The sequence below is a fragment of the Panthera tigris genome, chromosome F3 (assembly GCF_018350195.1).
Source record: "Panthera tigris isolate Pti1 chromosome F3, P.tigris_Pti1_mat1.1, whole genome shotgun sequence".
In the NCBI taxonomy this organism is placed as follows: domain Eukaryota; kingdom Metazoa; phylum Chordata; class Mammalia; order Carnivora; family Felidae; genus Panthera; species Panthera tigris.
Window position 1 is genome coordinate 68,045,336 of NC_056678.1, and position 19,555 is coordinate 68,064,890.

Here is a 19,555-nt window from a genome sequence, read left to right on the forward strand (position 1 = left end):
AGATGATGCAAGGGGAAAGAGGATAGTTGCCTGAATAATGCTCTTGAGAAGGCAGCGAGAGTGGGATTTGGTGCTCAAGTGGAGGGGTTGGAAGTATATTATGATAGGAGGGAAGGCAGACTCTTTGTGGGAGCAGACACAGGAGGTGCGAAGGTACGCGGTCTGGGGGGACCTCGTAGCAGTTTTCTTCTGATTGTTTCCACTGCCATCATCAGAGTGGAGGCACGGTCCGTGAGGGTGGAGAGGACTTGAAGACGCTGTGTAGGAGACGCTGGGTTTGGGAAGCGGGTTTGCTACACCGAGGGTCCAGTTGAGGTTGGTGCTTAGGGGTGTAAAGTGAGGTCAGTGAGCATGATTGTTTTCCTTACACCAGCTTGGACGGCACAGAGACAGAAGAGGTTAAGATGTGATTTTGAAGCTGTTGCTCATGCTGGATATTGTAGTAAGCGTATGTAGAAATCCACCTCTGTGGAACGCATATAATAAACATATAAGAATAAAGTCATATATAGGATTGTTGATACAACACAAGACGAATTCCTATAAAAAAGGGGAAGCATTTTCTACATACCAGACATTATGTTAGAAGCTATAGGGGCCTTAAAATTCATTCATCCATTCACCTATTTATTGGGTACTGAAATATGTGCTATACATTGTGCCAAGTGCTGGGGATATAGTGGGGAACAAGCCAGAAGGGGTCCCTGCCCTCATAAAGCTTACGCCGTTACTCTAGCCTGTTCGAGGGTGGAGTTGACAAATGTTCAGCAAGAAAAAAAAAAAAAAAAAAAAGCCAGTTATTCAAAGTGTGATCCCATACTGATAATAGGTATTCAGGGAAGGATCAGGTCCGTGCAGGCTTAAATGTAGGTGTGAGAACATTAAGTCCACAAACCATCATCAAAAGTTTGTTTTTTGCTTTGAGTAAGATATTGTAGATTGGCTTACTTCCACTGTGATGTTTAGAGTGGTGCTCCTTAATCAGGCACATTAATACTTCCGCATTGAAATGTATGACGATTCACAAAACTTGTGGTGATTAAGGCCAAAGTGGATCCAGATCAGGTCTGATAGGTACAAAGATAGCACTTTGTACTTCTAGAGGGAAAGCAAGCACAGGGCACAGAAACAGAAATGATCATGACTTGTTAGGGACAGGAAGGAAAACTGCGTGGACTCAATCACTGGGATAAGCAAGTTTGAATAGTTAGAGCCCGATTATGAAAGGTCTCGAAGCTCTTGTGAAGTGTTCATCTTTGAGGTGGTAGACTGCAAAAATTGTCCGAGGGAGCTGATTGGAAGGTTCCCCTTGCAGCCACTTTTGTGAATGAATAGAGTGGGAACAAACTGAAGAGGTCAGTCAGTCGGCCAGTATTTGTTGAGTGCTGAAAAGGTTGTGCTCCTGCTGTTACTAGTGGTAATTAATTGTTGGCACCTTCTTTTGAACCCTTGCTGTGTTCTCAGGCACTGGGCTGTGCATTTGACTTGCATTTCTGGTAGGAGTTGTCAAATTGTTCTGTGATCTTCATCCTTGAGAATCTTACAATCTTGTTGGAAAGAAAAGTCTTAAGCACCTAGTTTAAACTGTGAAATACTCTACTTTATCAATGGAATGTTCTAATGAGTAGGGTGTTCTCTTTTTCAGATACTTGTTCTGGATCTTGAGTTGGCTGTGTGCTTATATATAGTCTGTCAATCCTCAAAAGTAGTGAATTGTTTTGGCTTTGTATTCATTAGCCTTCTGGTTGTATGGTAATCTGGTTCCCTGAGGCTCACTATTTCTGAGAAGGGGGTTGCCCTGGGTAGACTATTCAGATTCTCAGGTAAGGTGTACATCTGTTGTAAAATAATAATTTGGCATGCTGATTTGAACATTTTATGCATTTGGAAAAAATATTTTATGGGTTTGGGGAATTAAGGCATGCCACCTGACTGTTTGCTAATGGGAAAACTTGTAAAATTAACTATCTGGTTTTCAAAGTTTTTATAACAATTGTTATAAATCATTTGTATCATTGTTTGTTTAATGTTTGTCTTTGTCACTAGAGTATAAGGCTTGTAAATTTAGGAGCTGGATCTGTTCTCCTGAGCACTGTATTTCCAGGTTATTGCACAATGCCTGGCACATGATAGGAGCTCAGAAATATTTTGAATGAATGAATGAGTGAATGAATTCAGAGCTGAATTGTACACCAGCAGCAAAGATAATTCCAACCTAAGAGTCCTGACCCTTTGCAAAGCCTAAAACCTTACAAAAGGTTGGAGCACTCAGACCACGACGTGTAGCACAATAGCTTGTATGTGATACCTGTGGAATAATAAGCTTATTCTAAAATTTTAAATTTATAAATCAGTTTACATGTATTTGGTACTGCATTTTGGTTAGTCTTAATTGTGATTTGGGCTTCTTCCTGACCTCCTCGTCCCTCCTCCCCTTTTACCCATTTTTCACGTTAGTTGATAGTTGCCTCTGTTCTGATGAATTTTTGTTGTGGTCTGTCCTGCAGAGAAAGAGATGCTGGTTGCAAGTTTTGGAGATCCCTGTTTTTTATGGAACACAGTTCTGTAAACTTTTCATAAGCTTCCTTGGCAATAACATACACTTGTGATGGACCCTAGAAATACTGCTATGTTAGGATTGGGTTCTGACTCCGAAGGATTTTCAAGGAAGAGTCCCTCTGCTGTCGGTACTGGCACAGTGGTCAGCAAGAGAGAAGGAGAGCCAGAGAACAACGCGAAAGAGGAAGAGGACCTTCGCAAGTGGAATCGGGAAAGAAACAGTGAAGCAGGGAAAGAGGATGGTTTGACTGATGCACAGCAACAGTTTTCAGTGAAAGAAACAAACTTTTCAGAGGGAAACTTGAAATTGAAAATTGGCCTTCAGGCTAAGAGAACTAAAAAACCTCCAAAGAACTTGGAGAACTATGTGTGTCGACCTGCCATAAAAACAACCATCAAGCACCCGAGGAAAGCACTTAAAAGTGGGAAGATGACTGATGAGAAGAACGAGCACTGTCCTTCAAAACGGGTGAGTACCGCTCCCAGCCATCCGTGGTCTGCGGCAAGCCCTGGATTCCTCCACCCTTCACACACATATCCCAGGAAGTTTGATTTCCATTTCTATTGTTATTCCCAAATAGTCTGTTTTGCTTGACTAAAACAGGCTGCGAGACTTGTTGGGGATGTGAATGATAGTGTAACTGTTTGTATTCGTAGGGCAAATGTTGTAAATTGGGCGCACCCATACCGTTACTCCTGCAAGGCTTAGTGGAAAGTGTATTGGGCTTGCATTTAGGAAACCTAGATTTGAATCTTGCCTTCCTGTTTTTCTAGCAGTGTGACTATAGACAGATTAACAGGGAAGGAATCGAGGTTCAGTGCTGTTAAATGATTACAATACTACCTACCTATATGCCCACGTGCATATTTAAATGTTATGCATACGTAAGTAAAACAATAGATCTAGGTAGAAAGAATTGGTTTAAGATTTTGGAATAATCCTGACTGTGTGAAATAACTTGATTTTCACTGTTAATTTCTTAACATCAAATTCACATGCTTCCTACATGTTACCAGAAGCCATAATGATTCAGGCTTTTTGTTCTTCTCCGAATTGCTATGGCATCCAGAAGTTTTTAATAGTTGCTATGTATTCTTCGAAGATCACAGACATATAAGGTAGCTGGGGATATTTTGTTGATAAAATCAACTGTGAATGAGTTAAGATTATAAGCCAGGAAAAAAATGGGTATTGTACCAATTCTTGAAAAAAAAAAAAAAAAAAATGAACCGGATGAATCTTAGCTAAGTTGATTAACCTATCCTGAGCCTTATTTTTCTCATCTCTGAAATGAAGATATTATCTGTTCCTTTTGACCTCAAGGATTTTCATAAGGTTGATTGAAGAAGATTTTTATCTAGACCTTTTTATTTGAAACAGTGTTAGAGTTTATCTGGTGCAGCTGACTTGTAAAAGTCTCCGGGATGATTGTCTTGAGTAATCTTTCTATAGTTTGTTTTGTTTTGTTTCACAGTACATGCTAATGATGAGGTTTTGTACTGAGGTGACTTCACCCACAGTATGTGTTTACTCTCAACATACGGGTAGTTTATATCCACATATCTTATTTGTAGTAGAATATAGTCTGTGGTTTCTGAGGGAAGGTAGCAGAGCTGCTAGTGAAGGGTAGGTGTTTATTTTTCCAACAGATACTTGAGCATAGGATGTTGAATATATTCGTAACCTCTGAATTAGTTCTTCAGAAGTAGTGGAAGGAGCATGGGTTATGAACTCAGAACCTAATTTTAATCCTGGCTTAAAAACTATACACAGGCAGTTGGCTTTCTCTTACTCAGCCTTGGTCTTCTCAATTATAATGTGGGATTATGAATGCCTAGCTTAAATGATTATATAAAGAATTGAATTTATATAAAGTATCTAGCATGTGATAGTTCTTGGGAATATTCTCTTTTCCTTTTTATAGCCTAATGTAGGAGTTCACAACCCTTGATCCCTGGGAGGGTGTGTCGGGTGTGTGTCACTGCCCTCACAACGCGACAGTCTGTGCAGAATTTTGTGTGTGTCTGGGTGCATTTTTACGTAGCTCTTGCCAGCTTCGTAGACCGTTCGTGACTCCGAAAAGATGAGGCATCCTTGGCCAAGGAGGGAATGGACTTTTATGAGATCTTTGGTAGTCTTAAGAAAGCTTGAGGGCTTTGTTTTATTTATTTTTAAAGCAAGGCTTTACCAAACACAACCAAAACATTTACCCCTTGATTCTTCAAAAGTAGTTGAGTTTTTGTCAGTGCTGCTTATAAAGCAAATATCAGGCCTTACATTTCTAGTAAAAACAAATATAGATCATGTATTTTATCTCTTTTTTTTTTTTTTAATTTTTTTTTTCAACGTTTTTAATTTATTTTTGGGACAGAGAGAGACAGAGCATGAACGGGGGAGGGGCAGAGAGAGAGGGAGACACAGAATCGGAAACAGGCTCCAGGCTCCGAGCCATCAGCCCAGAGCTTGACGCGGGGCTCGAACTCCCGGACCGCGAGATCGTGACCTGGCTGAAGTCGGCGCTTAACCGACTGCGCCACCCAGGCGCCCCATGTATTTTATCTCTTAAAAGAATTTCATCAGTGTTCAGAGAGCAAAAACAAGACCCTCGGAAAAAATAAGTTACTTGCCGTCATGATTAGTCCTGAATGGTTGTTAACTGTTTATGTAATTTTGTAATTGTTCATGTCATTTTTAGAAGCAAAACCCAAGTTCGGTTCCATGAGTGAAATTTTCCCTTTTCTTGAATGTGTGACATATTGTTAAATTTCTGGTAGTTTACTCATGGACTCTGTTATTTAGAGGGATTCAAATATGTCACTTAGTTTTTAAAAATTTCAATTCCCTGTTTAGGAACTGGCACATTAATAACTGGGGTTTGAAGTTTAGTTCATTCTTTTGAGAAAATATTAGAGGATGATGCTGTAATGCCTTTTATTTAAAGTTTAGTGCAGACCGTAAGGGTCCTAATTTTGTTTTTATTTAATGTATTTTTAATGTATTTATTCAATAGTTTTTTAATTTAATACATATTTTTAAGGTATAATTGACATATCGTGCTGTGGACTTGGTTTGTTTTTAATTAATTCTGAGACTTACCTTGTGTATTCCGTTTTGGCCAAACTGAGCAATTTCATTCTGCCACTGCTACTACTAATTCAGAGTTGGCAGGAATCTAGGAGAATCAAGCACTCTGGTACATGGCTGGTGGAAATTGGTACAGCACGTTTTGAATTGTGCTGCTTTTTTGTTGCTGAGTTTTCAGGGTTCTTTATACATTCTGCAATTAAGACTGGGCAATATTGACTCCCATTCTGTGGGCTGTCTTGTCACTCTCGACAGTGTCCTATGACACACGCACGTTTTCAGTTTTGATGAACTCTGGTTTGTCTGTGTTTTCTTTTATTGCCTGTGCTTTTGGTGTCCTTTCCAAGAAATTGTTGTCAAGTCCAGTGTATTGAAGATCTTCCTCTGTCTTTTTCAGGGTTTTATCATTTTAGCTTCTGTGTTTAAGTCTGAGAGATTTTCACGTATCCTCCTCACCCTGAACTTGCTCTCTGAATTCAGAAACTAATTAAGATAGCAAGGGGTATTTTGGTCATGGGAAGCTGGATAAAAAATGTCCTGTGTAAGAGTGTGGATATTGGACCAGCAAATATTATTTGATTAGGTAATAGACTGTATGATTCACAGTTTAAAAGACAAAAAAAAGGAAACAATGAAATACTGTTACCATCATTACCCCCTCTGAGTAAATCTATTTTGGAATCCCCTTCTGGGCCATCTGGTGACTCCTCCCCTCCCCACCCCCCCATACTATCTGTGATAACTGATTAAGCAGAATAACCATTTCTCAACCAAAATGAAGAAAACTGATCTATATATTGAATGTATTTTCAGGTTTACATTTACACTTGGAAAATAATACCACCATATAAGAACTAGTTGTTTTGGGGGGTGCCTGGGTGGCTCAGTGGTTAAGCATCCAACTCTTGATTTCAGCTCAGGTCATGATCTCACAGTTTGTGGGATCGAGCCCTATATCAGGATCTGCACTGACAGCACTGAGCCTACTTGGGATTCTCTCCCTCTCTCTGCCCCTCCCCCACTTACTCTCAAAATAAATAAACTTAAAAAAAAGAAATAGTTGTTTTGGTACCAAAATTGGTATAAAGAATCTTCAGGGAAATAAATCCCAACATCAGTGTCTTTGGTTTCTCCCACAAATATATTATGTGTATACAAGCAAATACATGTCTCTCTCCCCCCCCCCCCCCCCCAATAAAAAATAAATAGTGGCATACCACATACTGTTCCCTGTCATGCTTTTTTCCACTTAGTATATTCTGGAGATACGTGTGCTTAGATCTGGTCTGATTTTCCATTTTGTATCGTTGATGTTTCTGTTTATCTGCCATTGTGATAGTTTTAATTATTATGTTTGATATCTGGTAGGGCTACTCCTTCATTACTCTTGTTTTACAGTGCTCCTTGCACGCTTGCCTGTTGATTTATAAACTTAATGTGATTTTGGGAAAAGCAGATTTTTTTTCTAGAATTCATCTGGTTAATTATAAAATTTATATTTTGTTCATCTTTCTCTGTGGTTGAACTTGGAACCTAATTGGAAGATGATTTCCTTGAGAAGCTCTGAATTTGCTTTGCCAGGAATTCAGGTGTGTTCCTAATACCTTTCCTGCGGTCCCTACTTTGCCTTGAGGCCATGGCTCGGTGCATTTACCCTCTGAGCAACCATGCCTGTTATGGTCAGCCTCATTTTTTCTTCTCATTTGGTATTCTTGGAGATTTTTCTTATGTTCTATGAGGCCAACAGCGCAACAAGCATTACATTTTGTGCTGGGTTAATTTACTTTGTTGCAATAGAAGAATCTTCTGTTTAGCTTACCAAGAGGATAGAGTGGAGATCACCTGATTATTTTATAAGTATGTTTGTTATTAATTTTGTAGATTTCCCAGTCTCATTTCCTTTAGTGGAAAGAGAAATATCCTTTTCAGTCTCCTGTAAAAATTTGGGTTTTGTTGTCTTGCAGCTTCTTGTGGTGTCTGTGTCATTTCGTAAGTTGTCAGAATTCATTCTTCTGTAGCAGTGTTTAAGAAAGTGAGAAGAGAGGCAGAAGTCATATTTACTTAAATTTATTACACACTAACTTAAAAGGAGAAGAGGTAATGGCACAATCCTTTCTAGCATTTAAACAGAATTCCGGGGGCACCTGGGTGGCTCAGTCGGTTGAGCAACCTACTCTTGAATTCAGTTCAGGTCATGATCTCACAGTTCATGGGATCGAGCCCCATGTCCGGCTCTTTGCTGACAGTGCGGAACCTGCTTGGGAGTCTCTCTCTCCCTTTGCCCCTCTTCCCTTCTCGTGCTGTCTCTCTCTCAAAATAAATAAATAAACATTAAAAAAACGAAGTTCCAGTTTTGGAGTCGTGCAGTATAGCTACTTATATAGGATTTTAATTCACTAGGAGACTAGGCTGAAAGAAAGTGCTTTTATGACAAATGAAAAATTACCAAAATATGTTTCCTGGAACAGGTGATTAAAACAGAGACTTGTTTGAGCTTAAAAGGATTGGGGGATATATAAAACCACTATATATTGATTACAGATTAGGTCACATAGCATTAAACTTTAGTGCTATGTTGACTGACATTTTGTCAGTGAATAGCATATTTGATGTCATTTTAGCCTAGTTGAGTGTTTGTTTTTTTTTTTAATTTTTTAATGTTTATTTGGGGGGTTGGGAGGGCAGAGAGAGAGGGAGACACAGAATCGGAAGCAGGCTCCAGGCTCCGAGCTGTCAGCACACAGCCTAACGCAGGGCTTGAACTCACAAACCACGAGATCATGACTTGAGCCGAAGTCGGACGTTAAACTGACTGACCACCCAGGCGCCCCCTAGTTGAGTGGATTTAATGAGCTCAATGGATGATAAATAAAATTTACAGTGCTAATTATAATTTCCCCTCCAAAAGATAGTTTTCTGTTTAGAAAAGAAATGCCTGTGCCAACTTACTAGATTCTTTCAGAAACAGTTCATTGAAGATATAATTTTGAATTTCAGTGAAGTGACTTTTTATGGAGAGCTATTAAAACCCACATGAATCCAAGTATTCTAATTAAGTCCTTTTGGTCTGAGATTTTATTAAATTACAGACATAATAGATTAATGTTTCTTTAATAAGAACATGTACAGATAATAATAATAGTATCTCATTTCTTGCTTGGTGTAGCTAATTTGTCGAGCAGTTTTTAAATTGCTGCATACAAATCCCAAATGTTTTGAAATGGAATGTTGAGGAAAAAGGTTTGAAATTACTTAGCCTTTGGTTTTTCTTTCCTTGTCATTTCTGCTAAATAGCAGTAGTATGTTAGGCTTTCTACAGACTGTAGTTCCTTTAAATTTTGCTCTGTGTTAGATCAGCCTGGTTTTATTTATTTTGTCAAGTTTATTTACTTATTTTGAGAGAGAGTGCATGCACAAGCAGGGGGAGGGATAGAGAGAGAATGAAGGAGAGAATCCCAAGCAGGCTCCACGATGTCAGCGCGTCAGCATGGAGCCCGCTGCAGGCCTCAGTCTCACAAACTCTGAGATCATGACCTGGGCCCAAATCAAGAGTCAAACGCTTAACTGACTGAGCCACCCGGGCGCCCCTAGACCAGCCTGGTTTTAGATAAAATGTGTATATTTTTTAACTGAGATATAATTCAAATACCATGACATGCCCTCTTTTAAAATATACAGTTGAGTGGTTTGTGGTGTATTAGCCACATACAAAGATGTGCAGTCATCAACACTGTCTAATCTCAGAATATCTTCATTACCCTAAATGTGTATTTTTATTGTGTCTATTAAACTTTAGATAACTGAGCAAGGGAGTAATATTTTACTTGCCTTACTTATATGTATTCTAATTATTTATATTACTAATATTTATACTTTTCAGAAAAAAGGATCAAGTTTTGTATCCTTTAATTTTGAACAGAATCTCCAGTCTGGCATCAGAGTATTCTTTGATTTATTTACTTCTCCACAAATAAATTGAGTTGCCTCTCCTGTGTGGTAAACAAGTTATTATGATGTCGTGTGAGAACTTCCATAATAAAAATACACACAGTATTCAATTCACAGGATCCTTGAGACAAGGTGGGAGCAGCAGAATATGCAGGGAAGCTTTACAGAGGAGTTCATGTTCAGAAGTAGGTGTTGGCATCTTTGTTAGAATTTGCTAGAAAGAGAAGGGCTTTGAGGTCAAAGTAAATAATAAAGGGCAGAGACCTAGTTAGCATGTCTCACAGATCTTTGTTAGTTGTGATTTAGGACAAGAATTTGGCAGTCCAGTAGTATAGGTGAGTATTCAGAAAACAGTGGAGGACAAGTGGGGTACTTAGGTAGTCAGCTTTTTTGTGTCGCACTCAAAAACTTGGGGAAACTACATTTTTTGCCTACATTTAAGAAATCTCGAAGAGCGTTAAGAAATCTCGAGAAGCTGGTAGCAGTCAGTTAAGCATCTGACTCTTGATTTCGGCTCAAGTTATGGTCTCATGGTTTGTGGGTTTGAGCCCTGTGTCGGGCCCTGGGGTGAGTGTGGAGCCCGCTTGGGATTCTCTCTGCCCCCTCCCCTGCTCTCCCTCTCTAAAGAATTAAAATTTAAAAAAGAAAGAAAGAAAGAAGGAAATCTTGGGTTGAAGTTTCTTCTATGTTCTGACTTACAAAGTATTTAAGTTTCTGGGGCGCCTGGGTGGCGCAGTCGGCTAAGCGTCCGACTTCAGCCAGGTCACGATCTCGCGGTCCGTGAGTTCGAGCCCCGCGTCGGGCTCTGGGCTGATGGCTCAGAGCCTGGAGCCTGTTTCCGATTCTGTGTCTCCCTCTCTCTCTGCCCCTCCCCCGTTCATGCTCTGTCTCTCTCTGTGCCAAAAATAAATAAAAAACGTTGAAAAAAAAAATTAAAAAAAAAAAACAAAGTATTTAAGTTTCGTAACCACGTACCGTTGCTTCTAATATAAAATTTTAAACCAAAAATTGCATGACCATACCCATTTGTTCTTAAGGATTTTTTCCGTTTTTAAAGTGACATTCTAACATTTTGTGGTTGTACTTTATATTACTGTTCTGGGGCGCCTGGGTGGCTCAGTTGGTTAAGCGCCTGACTTTGGCTCAGGTCATGATCTCGTGGCCCATGAGTTCGAGCCCCATGTCCAGCTCTCTGCTGACAGCTCAGAGCCTGGAGCCTGTTTCAGATTCTGTGTCTCCCTCTCTCTCTGACCCTCCCCCATTCGTGCTCTGTCTCTCTCGGTCTCAAAAATAAATAAACGTTAAAAAAAAAATTTATATTACTGTTCTTAGGAAGAGGAAATATTTTAAAGTTAAAATTGCTTTTTTGGAAAGTTTTTCTATTTGAGAAATTTGGGATTATTTGTCATTATAGCAAGTAGGATAGCTGTAACGTTATACCTTACTGAAGATATACCTGAGTTTTATTTTCCAGATCTATTAATAGTGAACTACCTTGGTCTTCATGCAGGAGTGAAAGTCCAGCAGGAATAACATTGGGGCAGATTGGTGCACCTTCATGAGCACACAGAACTGCGACAGCAGGTGGCAGTAGAGATCAGGTTTAAGCATGAGTTGCAAAGATTTAACTATCAAAGGGGGAAGCAAAGTAAGGTGTATTGGGGGTTCAGGAAACAGCTGGCTATTGGCCTGTTTAAAGATGTTTGTTTAAAACCAACTACTTCAGGGGCGCCTGGGTGGCTCAGTTGGTTAAGCGGCCGACTTTGGCTCAGGTCGTGATCTCGCGGTCTGTGAGTTCGAGCCCCGCATCGGGCTCCGTGCTGACAGCTCAGAGCCTGGAGCCTGTTTCGGATTCTGTGTCTCCCTCTCTCTGACCCTCCCCTGTTCATGCTCTGTCTCTCTCTGTCTCAAAAATAAATAAACGTTAAAAAAAAAAAAAAATTTAAAACCAACTACTTCAGGGGCACCTGGGTGGCTCAGTCGGGTAAGTGTCAGACTCTTGATTTTGGCTCAGGTCATGATCTCACAGTTCATGAGTTCAAGCCCCACATCGGGTTCGGCACTGACAGTGCAGACCCTGCTTTGGATTCTCTCTCTCTCCCTCTCTCTCTGTTCCTCCCCCACTCACGTGTGTTCTCTCTCTCAAAATAAATAAATAAATGAACTTAAAAAAAAATTACTTCATAATAGAATTCTTCACAGAATAAGAGTTCTCTTTCCAGAAGAAAAAGAAACTTGATGTCAAATATCCCCCCTCTCCCCTCACAACTAAAAGGTGGGAAAATATGAGGGCATTATCTGAGATCTATATAATAACTTCTGCCTTTTTGTTATAAATGAGTATCACTTTGTACCAGCAAGTACCTAATGTCAGGGGTTAAGAAAAGTGGATATGATTGGGTGAAGACTCCCAAGGAAGAGAGTGGGTGGGTGGTAGTTTGTGTATTCACTGTGACTTCCTTAGATCCCCTTAATATAGATACGGGCCTTCAAGCCAGATTTGTGGTGTTCCTAAGGCTTTAGTTCATTCAAAGTCTGTTACCTAGATTGAGATTATACAGATTAGCAAAAGATAATAATGTCAACAAAGATTTCAGAAATGACAATATTGGTAAAGTGAAATAGTAACCACTACTCATTTAAAACAAAATAGGTTCTGTACTATTAAATTTGGTCTTTTTCTATTCTTTTTTTTTAACAGCCAAAATATACTATGTATATTTCACCATCATTTTTGGAAAGCATCTCAAAGTCAAGTAGACAAGTTTGCAATACGGCTACCGTTTTAGGAGGTGTGCAAAGGCATTTTGATACAAATGCACAGATGGTAGTTATATACACCAGAATATTTTAGCTATTTGTAGCCAAGCTCCATAGAATTAGTAGCATCTCAATATATGTGAGAGCAGAAAGATGACCCTAACAATGGCAGGATTTGGTAGTAACTTTTCACAGTAAAAGCAGTGACACAAGACAGAACCTCCTTCTGCACCCCACCTTTTTATTTTATTGGCAAAATTGCTGAGTGATTATCCTGTAGTTCCTTATCCAGTCCTTCGTTGCCTGAGTAGGGTTACAGAAGACTGCTGACCCTGAAGACAGACAGAGGCTGAAAGCGAGGAGCCGAAGGCAAAAGGGAGCTTGGTTAACTTTTTCTAAGCTGCTTGTTACCATGACTGCTGAGAATTGTAGACAACTGGAGACTCTCCTAAGCATACCTGGCAACATTTTTCTGCTAGTTTCAGTCTCAAGAGGTAAATTATGTAAGATAAGAATGAAAAATTAGAAAAATAAATTTGTCATCAAGTTGCTAAATAGAAAAAGAAGTTTTAGTATGCAGTAGAGAAAGGAGGGAGGATGAGGGGGTGGAAAGATCCCACTCACATGTCACCCAGTTCTATGAAACGTCCCCTGAACTCCAGCCTCTTTGCTTCCATTGCATGTGTGTGTGTGTGTGTGTGTGTACATATACACGCATACATATATATGTATATATGTATGTATGTGCACATGTGTGTGCATGTATGTATATGTGTATGTATATGCATATGTATGTATATGTATGTGTATACATATATGTATATATGTATATGTATATATGTTTTAACACGTGTCACATTGTAGTGGAATGTTTAGTTTGTCTTTTGTTTACTAGTGAGAAAATGCTCCTTGAGTGTCACAGTGATCATTTTAGTTTTTTCATTTAATGGTCAACACAAACTGCTTTAGAAATAAATCATTCAGATTATGGACTGTGTTTTGAAATCTGTAAGCATTAAAAAACAACAACAACAGCAACAACAGCACCACCACCAAAAATACACCCCTTAAATAGTTTGGGAGTAAGAGGACTTGTTTCCCTGGCATTAAGATAGTGCTTTTGCATATATTTTCCTAGCTGAACTACTCATAGATACTTTCTCCTATCAGTTACTAAAAGCATATATTAAAACTTTAGGTCTTTTAAAAACAATCTATAGTTTGCTCTTTTTACGAAGTTAGTATTAGCCGTGGCTGTTTCATGAATTTCCTGGTAAAGCACAACTTTGGTGACTACCCTTAGAAGACCCATCCATCTATCGTAGGTCAAACAAAACCTTTATTTCAATATTGTACCACAACACAGAGTGGTAAACTAAGCTGTCTGTAATATCCCCATTCAAAAACAACCCCACATTACCTTCTGTAAGAAAACAGTTTCAGGTGTCAGACACCTTTTCCAGGCATCTTAGTGACTCACCCTCTGAAAGGCGGTGCCAGCACTGGGTGTGCCTGAGTGGCACTGTTTCATCCTTACTGCTGTCAGGTTATCCCACGGCCTTCCCCCCCCCCCCCGCCCCCTCCCCCGCTTTTAATCACTTTGTTTGTGTAGGTTCCGTAGCTCTGTCCAGGGAATTCGAGACTTGCTAAATAGGAGAGGGTCACCTTCTCTTCTCTTACCTGTGCTTTGAGGTAGGTGCCATCCGTGCGCATAGTCTTTCCTATGCCCCCTCGTGAAAAGGTCCAGAATGCAAGACTGCGCTACTCCGCTGCTACCTTTCCACTCCCATCGTCTTGTTGTCAGCAGTTGTTCAAGCAGGAAGACCTGATGGTATGCGGCTGTCTCCAGGTCCTGTTGTGAATGAGTCCTGTTGTCTCACCGTCCTGTCTCTCCATTGTTTATCTTGGAAGCTGCTTGAGCCAGAGTTATTTTGTAGCAGAGAGGAGGACAGTTGGCCCACTGCCCAGCTTCTCGGGGCAGCAGCAGAATATGCAGATCCCCCTGGGTCTTCAACATCTCGGGGAAGCCGCCTTTTCTCAGACACAACGGCTGAGGGGGCAGCCACGTTCTGTCTGAAGCCTTGGAGACACTCAAGCTGCCACTTTCCCCCAAATACCGTCCGCTGTGGAAGCATCTGCTCCCGCAGGTGGAGAGAAAGCAGGCCCCTTCCATTGTGCTCTGCAGACGTGGCCTCATCAGGTTCATCCTCAAGTCTCTCGTTTTGCAGTAGAAGCTGCTCCAGTCCCTGCTGCGTTTGGCTGAGTGAGCAGTTCACTTTCTCTTTGCGTGGTGGATGTGAGGGGTCTCTGCTTGAGTCCGTATCGTGGTTTGTTTTAATGGCGTACAAAATGAGGGATGGCGAAAGCGAATGTTTCGCATTTCATTGTTGATCTTGCTAACGGAAAAAGTCATTGTTGAACCAAATTGGTAAAAGGCATAGGTTTCCTTAAGTCCCAGGTAATTCACACTGACTTGCTAATTCAGATGCTGCTTTTTATGGTTGCCTGTCCTTATCTTTTATTTCATTTTAGTGGCCGTAAGTCACTCACATACAGACGGCCCCGTACGTGCACGTTGCCAACTAATTTTCAGATAAAGCTGCCTAGGAGAAACAAATGACTTCTGGGGAGACATCAGAATTGAAGGCCTTATTTGATGAGGTAACAAAACATAGGGATTTTATGAAACTTCCTTAATAGGGAGAAAAGGTTGGATACATGATGAAAGAGAAGTTGTTTCTTGTCTGACCTTACTTTGTGAGCCAAAATCCCAGGCTACCTATTTCTTAATTGTGCCTCTTTCCCAACTAGGGGTTTGAGGGGAGAAATCCCGAGAAAAAGACCATAGATGGATAAGTGCTGTGCTGCTGATTGTCACCTCAGGAATGAAATAGGCATAAAAAAGGGTCCAAAGACTCGTCCTCCTCTGCTGTTGACACCTGGGACAGATGGGCCTCTTGTGTCTGTTCCTGAAATCCTGTTGCCGGGCTGGAAGAGCTCCTTGCTGGTGGAGGTCGACATCTGATAACGATTTCCACGTCATTGTTGCTATTCTTTTCTCATACTAGTCTCTGAAGGAAGTCAACTTCCTCTGGTAATGCAAGCGTATGAGTTGACTCTCAATTGTAACAGGAGCAGTACGGTATGCCGAGAATGAGTGTGGGTGTGTGTGCACTTCGGTCTGAAACTCAGTGTTCAAGTGTGGCACCTAATGATTTTGTAATTCAAGAAAAGCCCGTTTGAAAAAATACTTGGCAATTATCTGTTAAAACACTTGACTTAATCCTCTGTATGTTAGGGGTGCCTGGGTAGCTCAGTCAGGTAAACGTCCGACTCAGTTTTGGCTCAGGTCATGGTCTCACGGTTTGTGAGTTCGAGCCTTGAGTCAGGCTCTGCACTGACAATGCAGAGCCCGCTTGAGATCCCTCCCTCCCTGCCTCCCTCCTCTCTCTCTCTGTCTCTCTGCCCTTCCCCCACTTGTGCATGTCCTCTCTCTCAAAAATAAACATTTTTAATATTTTTTTATTTAAAAAAATTTTTTTAATGTTTTATTTATTTTTGAGACAGAGAGAAACAGAGCACAAGCAGGGGAGGGGCAGAGAGAGAGGGAGACACAGAATCCGAAGCAGGCTCCAGGCTCTGAGCTGCCAGCACAGAGCCCGACGTGGGGCTCAAACTCACGAACTGTGAGATCATGACCTGAGCCGAGGTTGGATGCTTAACCGACTGAGCCACCCAGGCGCCCCTAAATAAACATTTTTTTAAAATCAGAATACCTCTAGATCCATTAAAGAGACCTGGTTGAAAAAAAATAATCTATTTGTTAAATTTTCTTTAATAAGTTTGGTTGAGCATCCAACTTTGGTTCAGGTCATGATCTCATCATTTGTGGGTTCAAGCCCTTGCGTCGGATTCTGTGGTGATGGTGACAGCTTGGAGCGTGAAGCCTGTGTCCCTTCAGGGGCTTCAGATTCTGTGTCCCTTCCCTGGTGAGACACACACATTCTCTCTCAAAAATAAATGAAGAAACATTAACTTTTTTTTTTTTAAAACAATGTTTGGTTAGGGGATTCCCCCCCTCCTTTTCTCAGATGTTTTGGTTCTCTTTTGATGATATGCTACACACCGAAGTTTGTGCATTTCTTTAAGGTATTTTCTGAGTATTTTCAGGAGCCAACTTAAGATGATTGCTTACTTATATTTCTAATTTCTAACATAGTTTTACAAGTAACTTACGCTACTTACAATCATCGGGGGGAATTTTGTCCGTAAACCTTTTATTTACATTTTTTAGTGGTTGTCCTAGAGTTTGCACCACAGAGTTACAACTAATCCAGGACTGCTTCCCGATAACACTCTCACCTCACGGGCACCTCATAATCACAAAGTAATTAGATTCCTCCCTCTCCTCCCTTGTCCATAGCATGACTATCATTAATTTTACTTCTGTATAAGGACTTCTGTATAAAATCATACCTTGTCAAATACATTGCTGCTGTTATCTTAAACAACCTTACCTGTTAGATCAATTAAGAACAAGAAAAATCAAAGTTTATGTTTTAGCTTTGTTGTTTCCTTCTTCAGTGGTCTTCCTTTTACAATGCAGATCTGAGTTTTTGACCTATCATTTTCCTTCTATGTAAAGAACTTTTAGGGGCGCCTGGGTGGCTCAGTCGGTTGAGTGTCCTACTTCAGCTCAGGTCATGATCTCACGGTTCGTGAGTTCGAGCCCTGCATCTGGCTCTGTGCTGACAGCTCAGAGCCTGGAACCTGCTTCGGATTCTGTGTCTTGCTCTCTCTCTGCCCCTCCCCCACTCATGTTTTTTTTTCTCTCTCTGTCTCTCTCTGTCTCTCTCTATCTGTCTCTCTGTCTCTCTCTCTCTCAAAAATGTTTAACATCTTACAAGCCTGGTCTGTCTGCTGGATACAAATTTCCTCAATTTTTGTCAAACTATGTTTTTATTCTCCTTCACTTTTATAGGATAATTTCACAGGGTACTGAATTCTAGGTTGGTGGGTTTCTTTTTTCTAACACCTTAATTTCAGTCCAGTGTTCTTGCTTGCATGGTTCTGAGATGAAATTGGATATAATTCTTACTCTGCTCTTCAGTAGAAAAGGTGTTTTTTTTCCCCCTCTGGCTTCTTTCAGGATTTTTTTTTTATCTTTGATTTTCCATAGTTTGAAAAATCTGTCTACATGTATTGGTTTTTGTTTTGTTTTGTTTTGTTTTGTTTGCATTTATCCTGCTTAGTATTCTCTGAGCTTTCTGGACTTGTGGGTTCAGTGGCTGGCATGAAATTTGGAGAAACTATCGGTCATTGTTTCAAATATTTTTCCTATTCCTTTCTTTCTTTGTTTTCCTTCTGTTATTCCCATTATGCAGATGTTACAGTGTTTGTTGTCCCACAGTTCTTGGATCTTCTGTCCTGGTTTGTTTGGGTTTTTTTTTTTTAGTCTTTTTGTGATTAGCTTTTTGGTTTTGGGGGTTTCTGTTGAGATATCCTCAGACCTGGAGACTCTGTCCTCAGCCATGTTTAGTCTGCTAATGAGCTCATCAGAGCCATTCTTCATTTGTTAGTGTTTTTGTTCTCTAGCATTTGTTTTGGTTCTTAGAATTTCCACCTCTCTGCTTCCATTGCCCCTCTGTTCTTGCATGTGGGCCCCTTTATCTACCAGCATATTAATCACAGTTATTTTAAATTTCCAGTCTGGTACTTCTAACACCCCTACCATATCGAAGTCTGATTTTAATGCTTCCTCTGTCTTCAGACTGTGTTTTTTGTCTTTTAGTATGTCTTGTAATTTTTTCTTAATAGGTGGGCATAATATACTGGGTAAAAGGAATTGCTGTGAATAGACTTAGTGATGTGGTGCGAAAGTATGAGGGGAGAGGAAGTGTTCCTTAGTCCTGTGATTAGATCTCAGTCTTTTAGGGAGCCTGGACCTCTAGACTGTGAACTTCACAAATGCTTTTCAGTTTCCTCTTCTCTCTCAAGGTGGGACAGGATGGCTAGAGTAGGGTAGAGTTGGATGTTTCTCTCCCCCCAGAAGTTTTAGCAGGAGCTAAAACTAACAAGAGTGTGGGAGATCCCAGTGGCTGAATCTGCTGGAGTTTTCTGCTTTCAGACACGTGTGCACTGAGGCTCTCCCAGGTTGCCAGTTACGGTTCAGGGCTCCCTACCCCGGCAGTGCTTCCCACCAAGCTTTCAGCTCCTGGTTTTCTGCTCTGGTAAATTAGGACTCTCTGTCGGTCACTTCCATCTGCGGGGGCAATAGTAGTTTGCCCTGTGACCTCACTTCTAATACAGATCTAAGAAGAGTTGACTTCTCAGTTTGTTTAGCTTTTTACTTTTTGTTAGGATGGAATGGCAGCTTCCTAGCTTCTCCATAAACTTTTTATCTACAAATGTTGCAGTGCAGCTGTGTGTAATTGGGTTATAAGATGATAAAATTGTCTGAATTTCCATCTACATCTCAGCTTTCATCGTGTGGACACTAGTTTCAAAATCTGCCACGTAATAGAACAGTGGGTAGGAGGAACTTTCCAGGAAGTAGCCTGTATAGAATACACACACACACACATACACACACACACACACACACACACACACACACACACTCCCCATCCCCACCAGGTGCAAAACACTGTTTCAGTGGGTTCCAATAAAGAAACTACATTGAGTAAGTTTTCCTATACTGATGCTGTTATTGGTAGAGTAATATTAGAGCTTTCCATATCTCAAGACCTCTTCTTTACCACCATAAGGCTAGCCCTTCCCTGTTTCAAAATCTCTAGTGTAATAGGAACGATCAAGAATGTAGAATGGAGCTTCCGGTATTTCTGATTACAGACAGTAAGTCCATGCCATAATTCTAAGCATCCAACTTGAGGAATGGGAACAAAACATTGTATTCTTAGGATTCCCAACCACTCATAACTTCACTGTTCTGTTGCCAACATTAATTAAGTGATAATTAAACTTATTTTTCCTTTCTTTACTGATTTTCCTTTCTGTACAATTTAAGTGGGATTCATTCTGTGGTTAGCAGTGCGAGATGTAGCTGTCTTTTAGCAACAACCGAAGTAGGAGTTTAGTCCTCAGCTCGTGTTGTCAAGCATTCGTGTTTTTATGTACCTAAATGTTTGATGTGCAAGGAACAGAAGTAGTATATTTAATCATATTATTCGTGTTTTGTTTACA

At 40.4% G+C, this 19,555-nt stretch overlaps 1 protein-coding gene across 6 annotated transcripts in view; it reads left to right on the top strand.

The window, feature by feature from the left end:
- ASH1L (ASH1 like histone lysine methyltransferase) overlaps positions 1–19,555 on the top strand; it is a 189,063-nt gene that overhangs the window by 27,035 nt on the left and 142,473 nt on the right. For all 6 annotated transcript variants that reach the window (XR_006213804.1, XM_042975694.1, XM_042975693.1 and 3 more), the window contains exon 2: positions 2,508–3,028. Coding sequence is in view for 5 of the 6 variants with exons in the window: in XM_042975694.1 (XP_042831628.1) it covers positions 2,609–3,028 (420 nt within the window). In the remaining variant the exon portion in view is untranslated. The remainder of the gene's footprint in view (positions 1–2,507; positions 3,029–19,555) is intronic.